A 22,608-nucleotide genomic window follows, 5' to 3' on the forward strand; every position below is an offset into this window, starting at 1 on the left:
TAACTCCACAACCCTGCGTTACTTCGCGAGAAGAACCTAATGAAGCCTTTGACTGCATGATTAGAGGATGGTACTGTAGCATCACTGTAGACAATCATCGATTAATTACTGTCATTAGATTCGTCGTGAAAAGTTACACCCATCCGTGAAAAGATTTTGCAAATAAACTTCGTTTAGTACTCCGTACATGTGAGATTCTTTTCTCGAGAATTATGTGCGCTACCCGTGCTACGCAAACCAAACAGGGCCCTCATAAGTGCAGTTAAAATGGTACGGAGGGAGTACTCTTTTCAGAGATGCAACGTCGTTAATCAAAGCCTGCAACAGCCAGGGTTTTGTACCATCCATCAAATTTGGCCACCCTTTGGTTTGGGCTGTGTTTAGTTCCAGCGTAAAAAAATTTTGTGTTGGAATTTTGCTAATTTGAAGTACTAAATGAAATTTATTTATAAAACTTTTTGCACAGATGGGTTGTAAATCGCGAGACGAATCTAATGATACTAATTAATCCATGATTAATCAATAATTAGTGAATAGTTACTGTAGTATTAATGTTGCAAATTATAGATTAAATAGGCACATTAGATTGGTCTCGCGATTTACAGCCTATCCATACAAAAAAGTTTTGTAAATAGATTTTATTTAGTACTCCATGCATGTGTCAAAACATTCGATGTGATGTTTTTTTACGTTTACGAGATTTACGGATAAAGATCTAAACATGGCCTTGATTCGATTCGAGTGTTACGATACCATACAATCTGAGGCCCCCTTTAGTTTCCAAATTTTTTTTACAGTATCCGTCACATCGAATTTTTAGACACATGCATGAAACATTAAATGTAGTTAAAACAAATAACTAATTACACAGTCTGATTGATTTCCACGAGATGAATCTAACGATGTTAATTAATCCATGATTGGATATTAATTATCAAATAACAACGAAACATGCTACAACACCCAAACCCAAACTTTTTCACCAACTAAACACATCTTGACCATCCATGTTTCTACATGCCGAATTTGGGTTGGGACTTGGGACACCCTGTATGATTTGTAGTATCCCCATGTGCACGGATCATAACACATGCACGGATCAGTTGTTCGGGGCATTTATTTATCGCCTTCTGCGATTGGAACCCGTCCAATTGCAAAAGCGAGCTGCGCCCCCGCCGTCGCCGGCTCTGGCGGCCTCCGCCGCTTCCGTCGCTGCCCTCCACCGCCGCCACGCTAACCGAGCCCGCCGCCGCGCCGCCTAGCCCCCGCCGCGCCATCTTTTCTTCGCCCCCGCCGCCCGCACCGCCCACCGGAGGTCCGGTCCCGCCCGGCCGGCAGCGCTCCTGCGCCGCCGCGCCCTCCGGCCGAACCGCCTCCGCCGCCGGGCCCTCCTCTAGATCCGGTGGCAATGGAGCCCCCACCCCCAACAACCCAGAATAATAAGCTCTGTCGCCTCCCGCCGTCATCTCGCACGCGGCCACCTCCCACTCCTCGCCGGCCACCCCCTCCCCCACCTTCCCTCTCATCTGGCTCGCCGGCCACTTCACCTTCCCCTGGCGCAGGGAGGAAGATGGGGCTATTCTTTGGCAACGTGTCGGATGGCAGCCCCGCGCGTGATGAATAGCCCCCCAAGTTATTCTGTCTCTCGGTGTTCAGAAAACGGCGCTCGGCTGAATTATTCGAAGGGTTAATGTTCCATGACGTTGGCATGGGCTCACTAACACGCTCTCAGGTACGCGCGTATGAGATGCTTATCCAGAAAGGCAAAAAAGGATCCGACATGCCGATCAGTTGACAGCTTTGAACAGTGCTGTGCAAATTTGAGACCATTCGTTCGTAGTATTCCTGAAACGTACAGTTATTTGTTCCATCTTTCCCCCAATCAGAAACCTGCATCTCCTAGGCTACCTGCCTATGGCGGGTCTGTTTAGTTCCCACCCCATAAACACAAAAAAACCGTAAACGCATTAAAGTGAAAAGGAATCTTGCTAATTTGAAGTACTAAATGAAGTTTATTTACAAAACTTTTTGCATGGTTGGGTTGTAAATCGCGAGACGAATCTAATGAGTCTACTTAATCCATGATTTGCAACAGTGATGCTGCAGTAACCAACCGCTAATTATTGATTAATCATGAATTAATTAGCATCATTATATTCGTCTCGCGATTTACAACCCATCCATACAAAAAGTTTTATAAATAGACTTCATTTACTACTTCAAATTGGGAAGATTCCGACGCAAATATTTTTTTGTCTTTACAGGCCTCACGAACTAAACACCGCCTTACGTTACCTGTTCCAAAAACAACTGCGTGGATCTGCCTGCTGGCTGACAGACGGCCCCACCCGGAAGCCGCAGTAAGATCTTCGCTCCCTGGCTCTTGGATCTCGGTGTACCGGAGGTCAGGGAGCCCGGGGTATTGGCATGTTACCATGTCTCTCCTGAAGGCACCTGACCAGACAGCGGGGGCGAGGCCGTGATTGTGCAATGGTCCAATGGACCACCGCCTCTGTAAGCACAGATCATTGGTACAAGTAGTAGGCAGTAGGCACCGCATCGTTAGTCTTTAGTTCTTTATATGTAAACGCAAAAAAGCCGTAAACACATTAAAGTGAAAAGAAATCTTACTAATTTGAAGTACTAAATGAAGTCTATTTACAAAACTTTTTGCATGGATGGACTGTAAATCGCGAGACGATTCTAATGAGTCTACTTAATTCATGATTTGCAACAGTGATGCTACAGTACCATCTGCTAATTATTAATTAATCATTAAATTCGTCTCGCGATTTACAACCCATCTATAAAAAAAATTTACAAATAGACTTCATTTAGTACTTCAAATGACCAAGATTCATTTGCAAAATTATTTTGGAAAATGAACTAAACAGGCCGACTGTTTCCTTTCTCCCGTGGTGTTTCCTTTCTCAGGTAGTACTTCATTTAGTACTTCAAATGACCCAGAATCACCACGCCGTTTTTTTTCACTTGATCGCGGCATCTGCCGCCGAGAAGCGAGAATCCTGGGCTCATCATCGGAACCTCGCGATCTCGCCACAACCAGGCTTGCTCTGACCTCTGAATCCTGCAGCGGCATTTCCCGAGACTTCTCTTTGGAACAGCTGGGTGCTCTCTGACGACAGGAGATTCACTGACAGTCGCAAAATCCTATGCTGAATGAATGAACGAACGATCAAGTAGATTTCTTTCTATTTGACGGTAGCAGGCAGGAGCACAATGAGGAAACAGGACAGATGTAGTTCGCAAAAAAATTTCGATCTTGGTATCCTAACATTTTCATTGTTATTTCGTTATTAATGTCCAATTATAAACTAATTAAGTTTAAAAATATATCTCATCATTTACAGTTAAATTGTGTAATTAGTTATTTTTTCAACTGTGTTTAATGCTCCATGCATGTATCGGAAGATTCGATGGGATTGATAATGTAGAAAATCTTTTAAGAACTAAGACCGTCCACAGTGGAAGGAGCAAACGAAGGAGCAAATATACTATTTGACACTGTAGATGCACTGTTTGGCACTGTAGACAGAGAGGGCGTGGGAAACGAGAAGGGAGCAAATTTACTCTTGCTCCCTCCGCTGTGGTCAGCCTAAACATGGCCATTTACTTATCTATCCGAGCAAAACAACTGAGCGACGCCACTCATTTACTCCGGCGATCTGCTTGTCCTGAGCCGGCCACCCCGGCCGGGAACACCGCAACATGCGACGCACACCGCAGCGCCTGCGTCCTCTCGACTGGCCTGCTCTCATCATGCTTCCAGGTGACACCAACCGCTCTTAATCAACTGAATAATAAGCAACCGTCAGTGCTAACTAACCAGTAACCACTGTACTCTGTAGACTTGACCTCCCTCCAGTCCAGGAGAAGGAGACGTACTCCAGGTCCCGGCTCCTGACTGGTTCGCTGTGCGCCCTCGTGGGGTCAAACAGCGACACTGATGAACCAAACAATTGACTGATGCAGAGTTGCAGTCTTGCAGACGCATCCAGGGCCGTGTTTGGTTACTGAGTAAAATTTTCGCACACGTTTTTCGAGAAGAGAATCTCGTATGCATGGAGTACTAAATGAAGTCTATTTGCAAAACCTTTTCAGGGATGGGTGTAACTTTTCGAGACGAATCTAATGGCGGTAATTAATTGATGATTTGTTACCGTGATGCTACAGTAACCATCCTCTAATCGCGCGGTCAAAGGCCTCATTAGATTCGTCTCGCGATTTACACGGGGGTTGTGGAGGTGGTTTTATAATTAGACTTCGTTTGCTGCTCTAAAATTTTGGTCAAAAATGCTACAGTAAATACATGCATTTTAACCAAACACGGCCCAGGGCTCTGTTTGGTTGCATAAGGCTATTCACAACGGCAAGAGCAAATTTGCTCCTCCTCCTTTCCCACGGCCCCTCACATATTTACTGTCTACAGTACGTCTACAGTGTCAAACAGTATATTTGCACCTTCATTTGCTCTCTCCACTGTGGACGGTCTAACACGAGTAGTACACACAATTTCCGAGAAAAGAATCTCACATGCATGGAGTACTAAACGAAGTTTATTTGCAAAACCTTTTTCACGGATGAGTGTAATTTTTTACGATGAATCTAATGACAGTAATTAATCGATGATTGGCTACAGTGATGCTACAGTAACCTTTCTCTAATCGTGCGGTCAAAGGCCTCATTAGGTTCGTCTCGCGAAGTAGCGCACGGTTGTGAAGTTATTTTTGTAAATTGTCTTTATTTAGTACCCCTAATTATTAGTCAAAATTTTTGTACTATTTGTGCTACATGCAACCAAACAGAGCCCAGAGCGAGCACCCAGGGCAGGGCCGGCCGGGGCTCCGGCTCCCTCCCTCTCTGGGCCCCGGGCCCGGGCCAGTTATTCCGGCGCAGGTCCCGGCCGGGCGGCCGCAGTGATGATCACCACCGGGTAACCGTGTACGGAGTACCTGCAGTCAGTACGCCACTGCGCCGCATCTCTGAAATCTGAATGATAAATTCGTGTTGGTCCTGTCAAGCTCCCTTGACCGGCGGCAGCACGAGCTGAGCTCTCTCCTCTCTGAGTGATCGCGGACAGCGATGTGTGTCGTGTCCCTCCGGCGGCGACGGCAGTAAATCCAGCGCCCAATGATGCGGCTGGGCTTTGCCACCGACCGTGTCCTTCCCTTTTCATTGCAGTGGGGGTGGAGCAGATGATGGCCGGCGCGAGGATCGTGGAGCAGATTAGTACGGGCGTCGCCTGGAACCTGGATTGTGGAGTAGTCGTCCACTACAGCTGCTGCGTTGCGTGGCTCGGGTCATGAACTCATGATGCGCGGCGAGATCGGTGGTCTTCGCCCACAGTCCCCCGATGTCTCCCAGTTGCAAGTAGGGCACCCAACAACCTCATGCAGTTATGCGCCGACCAGCAGAACGCTCACGAAAGGGAGGAATCGACTCAGAGCAGGGCTTATGGTTACGCCCGCTCGTCGGCGTCTCAAACGCCAGATCAGCTCACGCAAGGTGCGGTGGTGGTGGATCCCACGTACCATTCAATCCTCTGCAGAGTCTGCCGGCAACGTGGAGCAACGGGAGAGGTCGTTGGCAGGCGCACAGTGCAAATCGCCCGCTTCAACTGGCATAGAGTGAATCGCCGACTTCATTCTCTCTCTTGATTTCTCTCTCTCCCACGTCGGATCGAGCTGATGTGGATCTCCATTTCGCCGGCTAACGTGGCTCCGTAATACCTGCTCTCATACTTGAGCAGTTGAGCGTTTCCAGCAGCTTGGATCATGCCTGCCTGCCCTACCTCGTCATGACTACTGTGACTGGATTTGAGTTCATGGCGTTAACTGACGCGCCATAAATTTTACTCTGCGCAAATCAAGTAGAACAGATGCGCTTGGTACTCCGTCCAGTGGAGCCGAGCTCTCCGTCGATCTGATCGATGTCTCGTGGGTTGTGACACCGGGCATTATGATCCTGCCTGTACTTCCACATGGCCCCTTGCTGATCAATGGCGACGTCTCAACTCTCAACATCAGGCGACCTGGACAAGGAATCAAGGCGCTAGATTCTGGTGAAAATTTGCGCATGGCCATTGTTATTGGCTTAATGCTTTGCAAAGGACAACGAATCGACCGGGACCATTAGACCGGACGGCCCCAATGGTTGTAGGTTCAAGTTGTACTAACAGACAGCGTTTTCTTCATTCACAGGGAAGGGTAAAACAGTAAACCAAGGAGTCCGTAGGCACACAGAAATATTTGACATAGGAAAGCACTGTTTTTCACTGTCACTCAAGATAAAATGCTCGGCTACCATCAGGATACAACCATTTTGCCTTCATCGACTCTGACCTAGGGGCTAGAATTTAGAGACTGGCCACTGTAACAGTATCACTAAATCACTACGCCTTCATTGCTAAACGCAAATATATAGCCCAAAAAGAAGCTCCAATAAACATCCTGATCACTTCAAAGGTTAGGAATTAGGAGTAAGGAAACAAAGGGAAGTAAAGAACATCCCAGGCTAACAGCTAAATGACCAGTAACAAACGGGGTCCCAGTACACATGGATATAGACATGGTTAGGATCAGCTCACAAGAGCGGAATTGCCTGCCTTGTAAGAACCCTGTCCTGGAATGCAGATGCTCTTGGTCAGTTCCTGGCAGCGGAGCCACGCTTGAGTGGCCTTGATCGAGTTGAAGATGAACCTTGACCCTTGCGGGTTTTCCGAGACCGGGTCTTCTTTGGCTCATAACCTATAGCTTCCAAGTCCTCGCATATTTCTTGCCTCGCTAGAGAAACAAGCCCAGGCATTATCTCCCTCTGAAAATTTCTCATCCCTCTTCCTCTCTTGAGTTTGATCCCACATGCTGGTCCTTCCCTGTTGGGTGGTGTCACATTGATGGATTGGCCATCATCTTTGATCTCCTCTAAACTCAACACAATTTTCTCAAAAGAGTCCAATGAAGGCTGAGGCTCATTGTTTCCATTCTGAGCTGATGTCTTACTGCTGCTTCCAGGGCAATCTGCAATGCGTGCAGAATGCTGAAACATGGACACAAGAGTTCTAGCTGCAATAGAAGCTGTAGTGTCATCATCATGGGCCTTAGCTTGAAGGATGCTAACTTCCTGAAGATTTGATGCTTGGTTGTCGGATATAAATCCTCTTGTAGCATTATTATCAACTAGAGATTCAGTGACCAAAAGTTCCCGGTTAATGGTTCCAGATTCTGGCGACTGAACCTTACTGATACCATTGTTTGTTGAGGTTGGGAGATGCACGTTATTGTCATCCTTGCTTGCCAACATATGATCATTTCCATGAACCAGATATTTGCTGGAAGTTTCTGCTTGCAGGTTATTTTTCCTGGATAAAGAATGATCGGGTGCTATTCCTTTACTTACATCATTATTTACAACCTTATCTCTGTAATTGCTGATTATTTCTAATGGCATGTCAATATTTTCAAGTGACACATTTAGGTCAAAAAGGCCCTCCTGTTGGATTGGGGATTCGGCTACCATATCCCTTGAACTATCTGCAACTGGGTTGGATGTGATCACACTGATGGAAGATCCTCTCATTGATCCAATACCAGAGCCACATTCTGCTTCGGAAACTTCTCTAGGACTTTTTGAAAAATTTCCAGGATATGTCGGGGAAGAATGAAACAAAGAAGACGACACAAGAAGGCTTTCTTCTTGGGGAACATTCAGGTCAATCAGTGAATGCCTTGATTCAGTATTATTTGGTTTGATAGGGGACTGGCAATCTGGAGTGTCACTAGATCCAACTGAACCTGAAAATGCACAAGGTTAAAATAGTTGCGCAGCTCTATGAGTAGCTCTTTTTTTTATACTTGCAATGAACAAAGCATAGCATAAGAGAATACAGTAACGAGAATAAAACAAGAAAAATGTTCCAAGAATCTCATTGTGTTTATGAACTTGTGCTCATGTCAAATTCATGACATGTACAATTATCAACTAAAGGTCCAAATAATTGATGAGACTACAACGAGAATATTCTGATTTGCAGAAACTTAATTGGAACTCTCACCTTAACTATAACAATACAAGTTTATAAAATGTAGTTAGTACTTTGTACATATATAGATCAAGAAGTATATTAGAGTAACAAATATGTCATTCCAGTTCATGACCTGTCCTAGACTTTTAGAAACTTTTCATTGAAATAGCCAGAAGAGCTGGCTTGGAATACAACTTCCCTAAAACGATGCCGCAACTGTTTGAATACAAACATGGATAGAATTGATAGAGAGCACATTCTTGTAACATAGATGTTTTTCTTTTTCGAAAAAATTGTAAACTATCTAATCATCTAAACGGCAGAACTCCTGCATATTCTTTCAAAAAAAATCATCTAACTAGTCACATGACATTGGTTCCATTCTATTCAACACTCAATTTTTGCCGGTAGTTAGCAAAGACAATCAACTTTTAGCTATTTATGCAACTGTATGTTGACAATGAACAAGCAACGCAGCAATAGCATGCTCTTTGTCAAGCATGCAATAACTGAACGCTACATTATTTCCATCAGTGGTTCAACTGATACATCCATATGCACGAAATTAATAGATATTGCCATAAAATATGTCATACAATATAACAGTAACATGTCTGCATCCAAGCAGTTCTGAAACATGTTAGCGCCATATGCAAGGTTGAAGTGGAGACTCACCAGGGTTTGCACGTGATGAATTCCAATCTCTGCATAACTGAGCGGACTCTGCAAGTGAGCTATTCTCTGGTGAAATACAGCATGAACGATCCCGAGACCTGCCATTTTGGTTCGCAAGGTTGCTGAAACCAGAGCAACCAACAATCTCCCCAGCATCACCAGAAGTCATTGGTTTCTCCAAGTCAATCACAGCATGATAAGGATCACACTTTCTTCGAATCGAAATCCTAGCATCTGAATTCTGTTCCACAATATCGGGCGACGATTTGCGCTTATTGGAATTGGCGAAAGCTTCTTGTTTTTTATTGGCCCTCGAACCCAAATTCATCTGGGGCATCAAAATCCTTTGTTTAGCAAGATAAGTTTGGACTAATGGGGGAGAAAAATCTAAGTATTCCTCTCACCAGCATATGCTCATGAGTGGGATGCAGGCTACTCTGGGCACTGTTGGGTTGCTTCCAGAAGTGTCCATAAAACTTATGGAGGCCCTTCATCTGTAGAAAGATATCACATCACATCACGTTCATCTCAATGCAAACAAACCTCACCGTCCAATTACCCGAATACCATTAAACCTTACATAGCTTAAACATAATTGAGAAACCAACTTTAACTGTACAGCTAACCAAATTTATCCCTTTTTTTTTTGTTCCCCCCTGAGGAATAACAACCTTGCTTAATTACCAAAAGTAGAGCAACGAACGGGATTCGACCTGGTCAGGGAAGGGCTGTTCTTGACGAAGCATTGGCCGCCGGGTCCCCTCTGCCACGGCGGGCTCCGGCGACGGCGGACGGCAGTTGAGATCCAAATCCACTAAAGCCGCTATCCTTCCCGGCAAGAAGCTCGATCGAGGCCTGAGCCAATTGAGTTCAGATCGAACCAACCAATCTGTTAATAACGTACATACTCGTACACGACTGCGACCAAGAAGGAGACCATACAAGAAAAGAAAGAGAGACTTACAGCGGAAAATAACCAGGAAAAAGGAAACGATTTTCCCAGCCGTCAACAGCCTGCAGCTTCCTATATTCTTTTTTTGTGCGCCCCCCTCCTCCTCGGACTCGGCCTCGGATCTCCTGAATTCTTTTCAATCTCGGTCGCGGCTGATGCTGGTGCTGGCGCTGGTGCAGGCGGCTGCCCGGGTGCGGTGTGTCAGCCGGCGCTCATGTCTTCCTATTCTTTTCTCTCCCCTGTTTCTCCCCTTTCACCTTCTATTCTATGCTTGGTTTACTGGTGCATGGGCAACGGGAGATGGCGATAGGGATTGATACCTCCCCGCTAATCTAATCTTTCCAGGGCTCTCCTTTACCTGTGACCGCTGCAGATGCATGGAAGGAGAGAGGTGGGGGGTTGGGGATGGAGATGTGGCAACCCCGCCACTGTGTGGCCGAGAAATCACAAGTTTGGAGGACAAAAGAGCGGTCGGTTGGTTAGGGATTGTATCAAGGCCCTGTCTAGTTCGCGAAAAGTAGGTGAAAAATTGCTGTAGGATATTTTGTTGTTACCTGACAAATAATATCTAATTATAAATTAATTAGGCTTAAAAGACTTATCTCGTGATAATCAGTTAGACTGTATAATTAGTTATTTTTTCAACTATATTTAATATTCTATGTATGTGTTCGAAAATTTGATATGATGGGTACTATAGAAAATTTTTTGGGAAGAGAACGGGGCCTAATATGCGTGCGCGAACAAAACCAAAAGATCTTGCTTATAAACTGACACAAATCGGTTCCACAGTAAATCCGAGCCTAATCTGCGTGCATCCAAAAGCATCTTGGAGTGTTCCGGGGAAAGTAGTCGCCGAGATATTATTTGCTTCATTTATTTGGATTCACGTCCCCGACGGTTACTGATTTAGGATAGTGACGGGTGATGGTTTGATCCACTGGCCACAGCAACAAATACGTGGTACGTATATGCGAAAGAAAAGGGCGCAGAAATAATCAAGTGGCGCACGACAGGGAAAAGGCTGTCATGGGGGACTGGGACCAACCTGACTGACTGAACAAGTGTATGGGGGCAGGCAGGATGCGTGCCCAAAATGCCCCTCGTGTTTTCTCTCCTCAGCCCCCTCTTGCTTCACAAATTTTATGATCCATGGAGGGACTTTCCACGCTCCAAACAATGAAACAAAGCCTGAATTCCAAGTTTTCTATCTTGGCCGACCTAGTCCACTCAGACAGGCAGCTTGTATAGTCGGCAATCCAACTATCCAAGCTAGTACAAACTTCCACAATTTCCATGGCACTATTATATCCTAATCTTCTCGGTTCGTCGCTGTTGTCGACGCCTAGATGATCCGTTTAGTATGTACTCCCTCCATTCTATTTTGATAGTTCTATTTCTAAAATTTAAATTTTCACAAATGATAGTTCTATTTGTTCACTGCGTTCGGCTGGTAGACAGCCCTCCAACGCTACAGTGAATCCCTCTCCCATCCCTCCAACTCCAGACTCCAGCCACCAGCCAGTTAACAGTGTTTTTCTCTCACACTACTCCAGCTCCAGCCTCCAGCTCCAGCCTGCCGAACACGGTGGTTATTGATAAGGATCATGATAATAAATAGCACAAGTAACGAGGAGTTTCTAGCAAAGACAATGGGGGACTAGTAAAAAGCCTTGTGTTACATTAATTAGATGATAAGCAAGATTGATTTTACTTGATTATTGTGTCAAGGTGAAATAGTACTATTAATAGAGAATGGAGCGAGTATTAATTTAGTATCTCTCAACTTGCTTATTAGCAGGTCACCGTTGTTTAATTGGCTCCCATCTGGAGTAGTAGTACTAGTACTAACACAGCTCAGCCGGACCATTCATTCCAAAATGTGCCGCGGGCCCCACAATTAAATTTCTCTCCAGGACCGGACCAGAATCCACGCCACATGTGATGTTATTTTGGCCTTTGTTTAGGTGACTTTAAAATTCCAAAATTTTATAAAATTCCCTATCATATCGAATCTTTAAACACATGCATGAAGTATTAAATGTAACTAAATAAAATAACTAATTACATAATTTGTCTGTAATTTGCGAGACGAATTTTTTAAACCTAATTAACTCATGATCGAATAATAATTACCAAATCTTTACCTTACGATTCCTAGCCAATTCCCTGGCCTGGGAGCGCGCCACGTCGCCGGCCGCTCCCGGCCATCCGATCGAGCGCGCGGACGGCCTGGATCTTGTGTTTTCCGGTCATTTTACGTAAAAGTTCTTGAACTTCCTCGAAATACAACTCGCCGGCCACTCTTCTCCTCAAATTTTTTTTCAAACAAGACCCTAAAATTTTCTGAAATCAACCCGCAGTCCACACACATCCCACCGGCCACCGCCGCGCGCCCCACGAGCCAGCCGCCGCGCGCCGCCGGCCGCGCGCCGCGAGGCCTCGCCCACCCCCGGCCCGAGCTCACTGGAGAGAGAGGAGGGACGGCGGGAGCAGAGGAGCGCAGGCCCGCACAGCATTGCGCGCAGCTCTCAACCGCGGCGAGCGCCGCCGCGCGCCCCGCTGACCGGCCGCCGCCGCACGCCCCACAACCCGAATCGAGCTGCCGGCGTGTGCCATCTCGGCCGCCGGCGGATCCGCCGCGCTTGCCGCACGCATCCGTGCTCATGGCTGCCGCCGCTGCACCGCGCCCCCGCTCGAGGCCGCCGCCGCGCCCCTGGTCGGCAGAGGCCTCGCCCCCCGCCAGAGGGACCGAGCCAGGGGAGGGGCGCACGACAGCACGGCGCTGCGCGCAGTCCTCGCCCGCGCAGGCCGGCCGCCGCGCGCGGCAGCGGCGGGGCCAAACGTGACGGCGGGCGGCGCTGTAGACTTCGTTTGAGGCAGTTCAACCCGAGCCCCGCTGGCTGTGGTGATGGCCGCGTGGTGAGCCGTTATTTTTGTCGGGCGCCGCCGTGGCCTCCGCGTCGCCACTGCAACCGGGCATGCCGACAGCCTCGCAGCCTGCAGGCCACCATGCAGGTAGCTAGCACGCTGGATGCCTGTGCTGCCCGCTCCGCCGTGCCGCCGCCGGAGTTCAGTGCTGCCTACCAAAGGGTACCTGCTACGAACTAAGCAGGGACCGCCTCGCGCGATCAGAGAGGAGATGGGGAATCGCTGCTGCCTGCGGACCTGTGCGGTGCCGCAGTCGTTGCTGCCTGTGCACGAGGACCGGCGCTCCGCCGCCCCCAACTGCATGCGCGAGCCTGCGCACCGCTGCCTTGCATATTATTAAGACCTTTTCCAACACTCGGTCATCTCCTTCCCTCCATCATGGTTGTGCCATGCTTCTGGACGAAGCACCAGGGAGCAGCGGCCATACCTGGCCCATGGGAGTGACGGGGCTGCTCCATGCCCCCTTGATCCCCAACTTCACAGCCTTGCCTAAGATTTGTCCATTTTCTGATTCTAACTGCAGCTCACATCAAGCCATAATTGCTGCCTGCAAGGTGCTCGACAGAATGCTCCGGTGATGACATGATGTTTGGAGCTCTGTTGGCAAAGGAGAATTTCTTTGGCAAAGTTGAAGATGTGGCCTATGAACTCGGATCCCTGTACCAGTACAACAGACGCACAATGTCCCAATAATGGTCCTCTTCTCTTCTAGATTGGAACATCGAACCTTGCGGTATCATGTACTCTCCAAGGTATAATGATTAATTGGACTCTTGCAAGTTTTCTATGGCATTTTTGTTGTCAAATATTTGTCTTGTACCATGCTGCTATTATAAAGGATCACATTATTATTTGCAATTCTATGTAATTGTGTGGCATTCATTTACTTAGAATCATTCTGTATTTCAGCTATTTATGTGGCAAACTAAACTAAGTACATTTTCCAAGAAAAAAACTAAGCTAGGTACTTTTGTTTAGTTGCACTTAGAATCCTTCATATTTTATTCCTCACACTATTTATGATAGTTATTGCGTTATGCACTTTTGTTTAGTTGAAGATGCCTTAGTTGGTGTGGACTGTGGACTGCATACTGAATTGTGACATCACCTCAAAGTTACCTTCTAATTCATCAGAAAATTCTTGCCTTGAGCTATCTATTGTTGTAATCACACCATTCTATAAATTATATATGTGTTTTTCCTTTATATAAGAATTTCTAATATTTGTTTACTTCATGCTGGTAATGATGATAGGGCTCAAAGGATGACCGATTTTCAGTCAATGAAAAATCTTTCGAAGGCAATTGACTTTGCTAAGAGGAATTTTCTTGCTGGAAAAAAAACTTGTATGCTGTCAAAATGGTAAGTTAACAGAGTCCCCCCCCACCCCCCCCCCCCAAAAGGGTTGTCTCCTCTGTCTTTCTTGCACTACGGATCAGAATGCCATATGCTTTCTTGCATTTGTTTGTTCAATTAATTGAGCTCTAATTTGTTGTTTTCGTTCCCTTCAGGATAAGATATAATTATTTGTGTTTCCTTGGCAATAGTGACATTGTTGTTCGATGATAAGGGTAAGTCTAACCTTGATTACAAAGATTGCAGCAGATATGATTTTGCTTCTCTTGCAAAAATGGTACAACAGAGATTTTAGTCTCTCAATAATTTGCATTCATGCAAAAAAAATTTAATTCCTGCGTATGCAATTTAGTATGTCATGCATGATTACATCATGAATTAATTGTTTCTTGCAAGGATGCTTTGACTGTGTCCATTCTTTCATGAAAAGAGACATCACAAGATTGGAGATGAGGAAGAGGCTGGTATATATTCATTTGCAAATTTGCAGTTGTCGTGGGATTTCTAGAGTACCCACAGCCGGGTGGCGGAACGCACCGTCCTATTCCCTGTGAGGGAGACTCGGGGAAGTACTAGGCAGTAAGGCTAATCTAACCCTGAAGCAGGCACGCAAGAACACACGATCTAGAGTGGTTTGGGCCGCCGGAGCGTAATACCCTACATCCACTGGGTGTAGTATTGTTCTTGGTTGGGGATGAACCTATCCTCCGCCGGGTCTTAGCTTTTACCCAGCCTGGCCTTCTTCTAGCGGACGCCCCCCTTTTATAGACCAAGGGGTGCGGATACATAGGGTGCTGATGCCCCGACAAGTGGGCCCAACGCGACTCTGTGCAGCGTACTGCGCAGAGTAATTAAACAGCTACAGTGGTTGCGAATCTTTCCTCCGATATGCTTCCATGCCCTGCACACCCTCTGACGAAGGGAGGTCTTCTCTTGTCGTGTCAGCAAGGAGCCCGTTGGGGGAACGTAACTTGCGGCGTGACCTGTGCACACCCTCTGACGAAGGGAGGTCTTCTCTTGTCGTGTCAGCAAGGAGCCCGTTGGGGGAACGTAACTTGCGGCGTGACCTGTGGAGGCTATTATGTAGGCGTCATAATGGGTGAAGCCGAGCCGTCGTATCCATCTGTTATGGCAGACTGGCAGGCGCGGCGTGGGCGGCGCCAGCAGCTCCACTACCTTGGTAATACGCGATCAATAGTGCCCCCTGGTCAAAGAATCGCCTCGGCTTCTGCTACATCAATGCGGACGTCCTCCTGTCGCAATGAATGCAGTGGTAGGTGAATGGAGACCAAGCGGCCTTATTTACGTGTCTGAGCCTGCTGACACGTGGCGGCCCCGGACCACCCCGAGGCGGGGTGTCGAGTCTTTCCCTTGGAGAGGGGTCTGGTTACTATACAGGGGGTCCCGGACCCCATGGGGGTCCGGGATTCCCTGGGGGTCCGGACCCCTTCGGGAGGTCCGGAGCTTCCGGCCGTTCGGGCTGAGCGTCAGCTTTTCCCGGAACACGTGGCGCTCCCGGACCTTTCCCAACCAGGGGACGGGTCCGGGACCGCTGTCAGGTGAGCAGGGCTCCGGACCGCAGGGGTTCGGCTGCTGGATGTAGTTAAGGATAACTACAAGACTCTTGCCTAGACACAGCAAGAGGGGGTACCCCAGTCCTGGGGTACCGACAGTGGCCCCCAGGCCCACCTCGGGAGAGGCACGAACCCGCGGGTGGGGCCACTAACGAGATGTGTTTCTACGCAAACTTGATTGCGTCGGTGTGCTCATGCAAAGAGCGGGTGCTCCGGACCCCTGAGGCCGGTACACCGGTTGCCAGGTTCAGGCTCTAGAGCGCTCTCCACAGGGCGATGAAGGTGTAGGCTTAGGGTGCGGAACCAAGCTAAGTGGCTACACAAACCTCGGACCGCTCAGGGAGCAAACACCACTTCCTGGACCTGGCTCTTGGCGACCGTAGCGAGCGGTCTCCGCCGGAGCGGGCCACCGGAGTGGACTTGAGTCGACCGTGGCGAGCGGTCTCCGCCGGAGCGGGCCACCGGAGTGGACTTGAGTCGACCGTGGCGAGCGGTCTCCGCCGGAGCGGGCCACCGGAGTGGACTTGAGCTATTGCTGACGAACCAAAGGAATATTTCACCGGACCTCACAGTAAGGTGCAGGAAACCAAGCCTTATACTAGAAGGGAGCCCGGGACCTCTAGAGACAGCAGTCTCGGTTACTAGAGTACTTGTAAGAAGGTAGCGAAGTACGTAAACTTAGGGTACATTACCAGGCTAAGCTGCGCGGAGCTCCTCTACCCCAGGATACGAGTACCACTTCTCCAGAGCAGGTCCTTAGGGGTCCGGACTGCCTTCCAGCTAGGAGGGGCGTCCTCACCTGAGTTCAAGCCGGCAACTTAACTTGGATTGCTAACAGCAAAAGAAAAGACTCTGTTTTGGGGGAAAAGATGGTTAACCAAGAAATAGCCAATCAGAACGAATGAATGTAATCAGGGTGGCGCCGAGATATGACTAAGAAAATAAATCTCCTTTATTATTGTGGTTATCACGGTATACATCAGAGGTCGGGATTACGAGGTCGGACCTCCACCGCTCCGGACCACTTTTTGCCTGTTGCGTGATAGGGCCAGAGGTCGGGTTTACAAGGTCGGACCTTGACCGCTCTGGACACACACGTAGGCGCCACGTTTTTACAAAGGAGTAACTCTCTTAATCTTTTCTTAGGAGTAACCTACGGCTGCATGCTATACAGCGTGTTCTTCTCCGGCTGGAAGTGGTACGGCCACTCCTGAATTCTTCATAGTCGTCGGAGGCGAAGGCGCCCTAGATGTGCCTGAACTGCATCATCTAGCATCACCTCGGGGGCCCGGGGGGCCACTCCTTGCCTAAGAGCTGTCATATGCTTAGGTAGCATGAGACAAATTCTTTGGCTTTGAATGGAAGAGGCCCCCTGCCGCCGCCGTCGTCTGCCGATGGAAGTCAGGCGCCCTTGCGCAGCAGAAGGACCGGTGCGAAGCGCGGAGAGGTGCGGTCGTTCGCCGGCTTGTCCTTGGTGCTAGCGCCAGGGGCCCCCGCGCCTGGCGGCGGGGCCCTGTCTGCAGCAGCACCAAGCTCCTCGGGCGGTGCTGGCGGCGACAGGACGACACGGCCAACTTCCTCCGGGATGGCCGTCGGCTCCAGGCTCCATGTTGAGAGAAAGCCTTGAGCCGACGTCATGCCGCCGGAGAGGAAGCTTGGCCGTTGCTTGAGAGAAAACCTTGAGCCGACGTAGGGGCGGCAGCGCCCAGCGGCGCCTCCGCTGTGCGTTGCTGCGCCGGCTCTGAGGTGTTGCAGTGGCGACGCACAACAAACGCCGCTACCGTGCACCGCCGTACTGCGGGCGTTGGCGCCCCAGTGCCTTGGCATATGGCATGGGTGACGCCCTGCCTTCCTTCATCTTCTCGTTCGCCGTTGCAGAGGAAGAACACAGCCCCTGAAGCCCGGAGATCCAGCCTGCGCCTGACCCCCCACGGACGGCGCCAAATGTCGTGGGATTTCTAGGGTACCCACAGCCGGGTGGCGGAACGCACCCGCCTATTCCCTGTGAGGGAGACTCGGGGAAGTACTAGGCAGTAAGGCTAATCTAACCCTGAAGCAGGCACGCAAGAACACACGATCTAGAGTGGTTCGGGCTGCCGGAGCGTAATACCCTACATCCACTGAGTGTAGTATTGTTCTTGGTTGGGGATGAACCTATCCTCCGCCGGGTCTTAGCTTTTACCCAGCCTGGCCTTCTTCTAGCGGACGCCCCCCTTTTATAGACCAAGGGGTGCGGATACATAGGGTGTTGATGCCCCGACAAGTGGGCCCAACGCGACTCTGTGCAGCGTACTGCGCAGAGTAATTAAACAGCTACAGTGGTTGCGAATCTTTCCTCTGATATGCTTCCATGCCCTGCAAACCCTCTGACGAAGGGAGGTCTTCTCTTGTCGTGTCAGCAAGGTGCCCGTTGGGGGAACGTAACTTGCGGCGTGACCTGTGGAGGCTATTACGTAGGCGTCATAATGGGTGAAGCCGAGCCGTCGTATCCATCTGTTATGCCAGACTGGCAGGCGCGGCGTGGACGGCGCCAGCAGCTCCACTACCTTGGTAATACGCGATCAATAGTGCCCACTGGTCAAAGAATCGCCTCGGCTTCTGCTACATCAATGCGGACGTCCTCCTGTCGCAATGAATGCAGTGGTAGGTGGGCCTTAATATGGAGACCAAGCGGCCTTATTTACGTGTCTGGGCCTGCTGACACGTGGCGGCCCCGGACCACCCCGAGGCGGGGTGTCGAGTCCTTCCCTTGGAGAGGGGTCCGGTTACTATACAGGGGGTCCCGGACCCCATGGGGGTCCGGGATTCCCTGGGGGTCCGGACCCCTTCGGGAGGTCCGGAGCTTCCGGCCGTTCGGGCTGAGCGTCAGCTTTTCCCGGAACACGTGGCGCTCCCGGACCTTTCCCAACCAGGGGACGGGTCCGGGACCGCTGTCAGGTGAGCAGGGCTCCGGACCGCAGGGGTTCGGCTGCTGGATGTAGTTAAGGATAACTACAAGACTCTTGCCTAGACACAGCAAGAGGGGATACCCCAGTCCTGGGTACTGACAGCAGTAAATGCACAGCCATCTAGAGGAAACTTGAAACAGGTCTATGGTTTCCTCAGAAATGAAAAGGAACATCTGTTACATTTGACATTGCTTCGTCTTGTTGTCTTAAGCTGCTGATTCCATCACTTGCAATATGCATCAGATCAGGTATTAGTTTTGATTGATTGCCTGTATGCATGGAGTACCTATTGGTTTGAACTTCAGAGTTGGTCTTTCATGCCATTTTATGAGCTATGGTTATACTGGGAAACAATAGTTCCTCAGGTAGGGATGAAAGTAGGAAATGGAAAATCCCGTACTGACTGACACCATATACCATATATACCGATCAAATATCATTTTTACAGGAAAATTCGGGAAAATCCGGTAAATTCGGAAACGAAATCTGTGGAAGCTTTTTCCTGAACAAATTTTCGGTTCCCGTTTTTTACACGGGAATTCCCGAATTCTTCCCGTTTCTTTCCCGTTTACTCAATTGTTCAGCAACTTGGCTAGCCCTCGGTCTAATTTATTAGTTCACAAGCGCATGCTGCAATGCTCTGTGGCCAAGGTGGGACTAAATCGTCGTGCTGTGCTGCTGCCTGCTGCCTGGCTGCCCCGCTCCTGCATGCACGTGGGCCAGCGGCCATGGCCTGCTAGCTACGGTAGGTATGGGCCAAATTGTTGGAGCTCGTGTTATGGTTCAGGGTATATGCACGACTATTATACTGCTATAAACATACCACCGATATTATTTAGTTACAGAGTACATGCAGAATTTATATTTGCATTGAAATGATTGTTGGTCTGTGCTTGTTGCATGTGCCCATAAATTCTAACTGGAGGAATGGAATGGTTTGGCTTACTTTTTCCTTTTCTTTTCATTTTCTATATATATTATGATATTCTATTTGTCCATATATTATGAATAGTTGTGACCGTTGTGTCGAGTTGAATATTCGGAGGGGTTACATGATTCCTCATTCCCGCTTTTGAGCACCGGTTCCCGACCGTTATCGACATGCTTCCGATCGGATTGTACCGTTTCTGATATCCCGCATAACCAATTTCGTTTTCCCGACCGAGCTTTCCCGTTCCCGTTTTCGTTTCCGAATAAAAATTTGAAAATGAAAATGGTTAGGGTATTTTTCCGACCGATCCCGACCGCTTTCATCCCTATCCTCAGGGATTGCTAAGCCTCAAACAAACTATGACAAATGATCTCCATTCCTTCTGTGATCTTACGGAACTCTTTTGTTTCGCTGTAATAACAATATGTATGTCTCAGATTTCTATCTTACACTATGAAGCTGAGAGCTGTCATCTCAACAAATGCTAGAACTCTTTAGCATAATATTATATCTTTCATTGTAATATAACTGCAAGGACTATTATATTTTGGTGTAATAAAATAAGTAAATTCTTCTTCTCTACAATCTCAATCTACTAAATTTACAAATTTCATTATTCAGATCGATGGCCAATTAACAAATAAGTTATGATCAACTAGATAAAAGAATATTACATCCATCGTATGTATCAAGTAAGTGGATTATTGGGCCATGGAACAAATATTTGAAGGTTTGACACATTAATAAATCTCGAAATATAACCAAGTGTGCCTTCGGATGCCAACGATTTGTAGAAAGGTGAAAAAACAACACGAGATACAAAGACTTTAGGAACGTCCGTGATAGCGCGCATTATGCACTTTAGGCCCAATCTTGCGCATGAGTCTCACCGCCGGCCTCGCACGCCGCCAGCCGTCCTCGGCTCCGCCGCCGGGAGGGCCCAAGTGAGTGAGGAATGCCGGGAGGGAGCTAAGAGAAGGTGTGAGGAGAGAGAGAAAATATCAGGGAGGGAGGAAGGCATCAGTTGGGAGAGGGGTAAAAAAAACTGACACGTGGATCTCACAGCCTATGACACTTGGTATAGAATAAAGAATCTTGATGACAATACATTCCCCGTGTGACCCCGATGGCCAAAAACGTGCTTAGCCTGTGACACATATTTAAAAATGAGGATAAAATAAAAATACATCATTACATGCTAATTCTATACAGTTGTTTCACTACACGGGTTGTTCAACCTACTAACAGATAGTGCAGCAATAACCTGTGACCAAAACCAAAAAAAAGGAGAGAACAAATTGACCTAATCGTCTCACATACATAGCAACATTTAAAAAAATATATCAACCTAATTACATTCTTCTTCTATTTATCAAATAAAGTTTTAAATAATACAAATAAATGGTACAAATCAGGTCTCGCGCAGCAAGACTGCGTGGAGTTTCTAGTACAAACGAAAATGCTACAGTACTTTACACCCTAAAGTTTACGCAGCTAAACAAGGCCTTGGTAGTGCGTTCTTTCCAACTCTGAAGAAAGGTATGTCAAGTGTTGTAGCACTGACAGCTAAGAAAGGCGTATGGAAAAAGGGATACGATTGAAGCAGCAAGGAAATATGTTGACTCAGGTTTTCTTGATTGTGCATGCACGCCAAACGAAAGTGACATTAGCAATTTTTACAAGTAGTATACATGCGTTTTACTTAGTAGTTTGAATCTTGACGACTCCTACAAAGCTCTTGGATCTCAATCTTGACGACTAGGCTTGTGAAAACTGAAAAGGTTGAGGAATGAGGATACCGGAAATGCCAAAGGGCATCTAGCTGAGTTGGTTAGAGTAACCCAGCGGCGCTCCTCAGGTCCTGGGTTCGACTCCCCGTGGGAGCGAATTTCAGGTTGAGGTTAAAAAAACCCCCTCGCCTGCCTCATGTCCAAAGCACTGTGGAGTCCGGCCTAACTCACAAGGCGACGGGCTCCCGTGTACGGGTGGGGGCAGGGGTTCGGGGGTTTTCTTGACCTGCTGTGAGAAGGTCATTCTACCTCTCAAACAATGCCGTGGGGGCAGTCTTACCCCCCGCAGATCATGTTTTTTTTAGGATACCGGAAATACAGATGGAGTGACAGCAAACGAAACAATCCGGTCATGGCGGCCTAATTAATCACGTCGTGGAGGATTTGAAAGCACTGGTTTGCATCAAGAGACGAGTACCTTTCTCAATTTTTTTTTGCTATGGGTACTACTTTTTTTTTGCGAAAAGGGAAGATATATTAAACAGGAGCACAGTACGTCCCCCCCCTTTTACAACCAGACCCTTGCAGAAAGGAGAAATTACACAGCAGGCCCTAAGACTACTGTTCTTCTTCCTCGTTTGCACCGTCCCGCCCGGTTGAACATCCCGAACACCAAGAACTTCGACTGCTCAATCAGAAGACCTCAAACCTTGATGAAGCCGCAAAATCCACCACCCCGGAGCTCCCGCCAAGATGGATCTAAAATGCTGAACGCGAATCGGCGATCTTGCAAACAAAGCAGAAGAAATCCAACCCTCCAGTAGATCCCGCCACAGACTACCAGAGGTGAAGCAACTTCCAGGTGGAAGCCATGGCCCAGCAGAAGATCCGGCACCGGCAACAAGGTCGCCGACCCGGAAGAAGAAGCCCACGGGGGAGCACAGAGGAACCTTCCCCAACGCAAATAGGAAGACCACTGACCTCATCCTTGGGTCTTCGCGCGGATGCTCCGCCAACACGAACGCTGTCACCACATCCAGGGAAGAGGAGAGGAAACAAAATCCACCAAAAGGTAGCACCGGAGATGACGACGGAACCGGCATCATCGCCATAGCTGCCGACGGGTGTGGGTGAGGCGTGGGAATCTATCTCCAAGATACGGTACCTGTATTCCAAGTCAAACACGCCTAGCAAAACGTTCAGAAAAAAAAATGAAAAATACATTGCAAAATGATAAAAGAGCGATGACGATACCTGTATTCCGACGGTGGGAGGGACGACGTCACGAGTCAGGACACTCGGGTCGGGGCGGGACCCGCGCGATCCAACGAGACAGCGCAACAGTCATCAGCGCGTGCTCTCCGCTCCCTTCCTCCGGCGCCGCGGGTTTCGCCTCCGCGCGTTGGGAGCCCGTTCCACGTGGGGCCAGGCAGGGCTAGTTGCGCGGCGCAGGAGGCGCCGCGCACAACA

At 48.4% G+C, this 22,608-nt stretch overlaps 1 protein-coding gene and 2 long non-coding RNA genes across 3 annotated transcripts; 1 reads left to right on the forward strand and 2 right to left on the reverse strand.

Moving 5' to 3' along the window:
• Nucleotides 1-6,252: 6,252 nt before the first annotated feature.
• Nucleotides 6,253-10,082, reverse strand: LOC120690168. Its single transcript, XM_039972716.1, has 5 exons — nucleotides 9,681-10,082; nucleotides 9,430-9,571; nucleotides 9,121-9,210; nucleotides 8,717-9,044; nucleotides 6,253-7,811 (listed from the first exon to the last, which is right to left on the reverse strand). Exons 2-5 carry the CDS (start codon nucleotides 9,460-9,462, stop codon nucleotides 6,664-6,666), a joined length of 1,599 nt encoding a protein of 532 aa, XP_039828650.1. The 5' UTR covers nucleotides 9,463-9,571; nucleotides 9,681-10,082; the 3' UTR covers nucleotides 6,253-6,663.
• A 2,603-nt stretch (nucleotides 10,083-12,685) lies between these two features.
• Nucleotides 12,686-14,443, forward strand: LOC120687777. The gene is made up of 4 exons (XR_005680833.1): nucleotides 12,686-13,351; nucleotides 13,854-13,961; nucleotides 14,111-14,170; nucleotides 14,352-14,443. It is a non-coding gene; the product is annotated as an uncharacterized LOC120687777 (long non-coding RNA).
• A 7,174-nt stretch (nucleotides 14,444-21,617) lies between these two features.
• Nucleotides 21,618-22,572, reverse strand: LOC120691176. Its single transcript, XR_005682128.1, has 2 exons — nucleotides 22,393-22,572; nucleotides 21,618-22,303 (listed from the first exon to the last, which is right to left on the reverse strand). It is a non-coding gene; the product is annotated as an uncharacterized LOC120691176 (long non-coding RNA).
• Nucleotides 22,573-22,608: the final 36 nt, after the last annotated feature.

This window comes from Panicum virgatum, chromosome 9N (assembly GCF_016808335.1).
Source record: "Panicum virgatum strain AP13 chromosome 9N, P.virgatum_v5, whole genome shotgun sequence".
NCBI lineage: Eukaryota > Viridiplantae > Streptophyta > Magnoliopsida > Poales > Poaceae > Panicum > Panicum virgatum.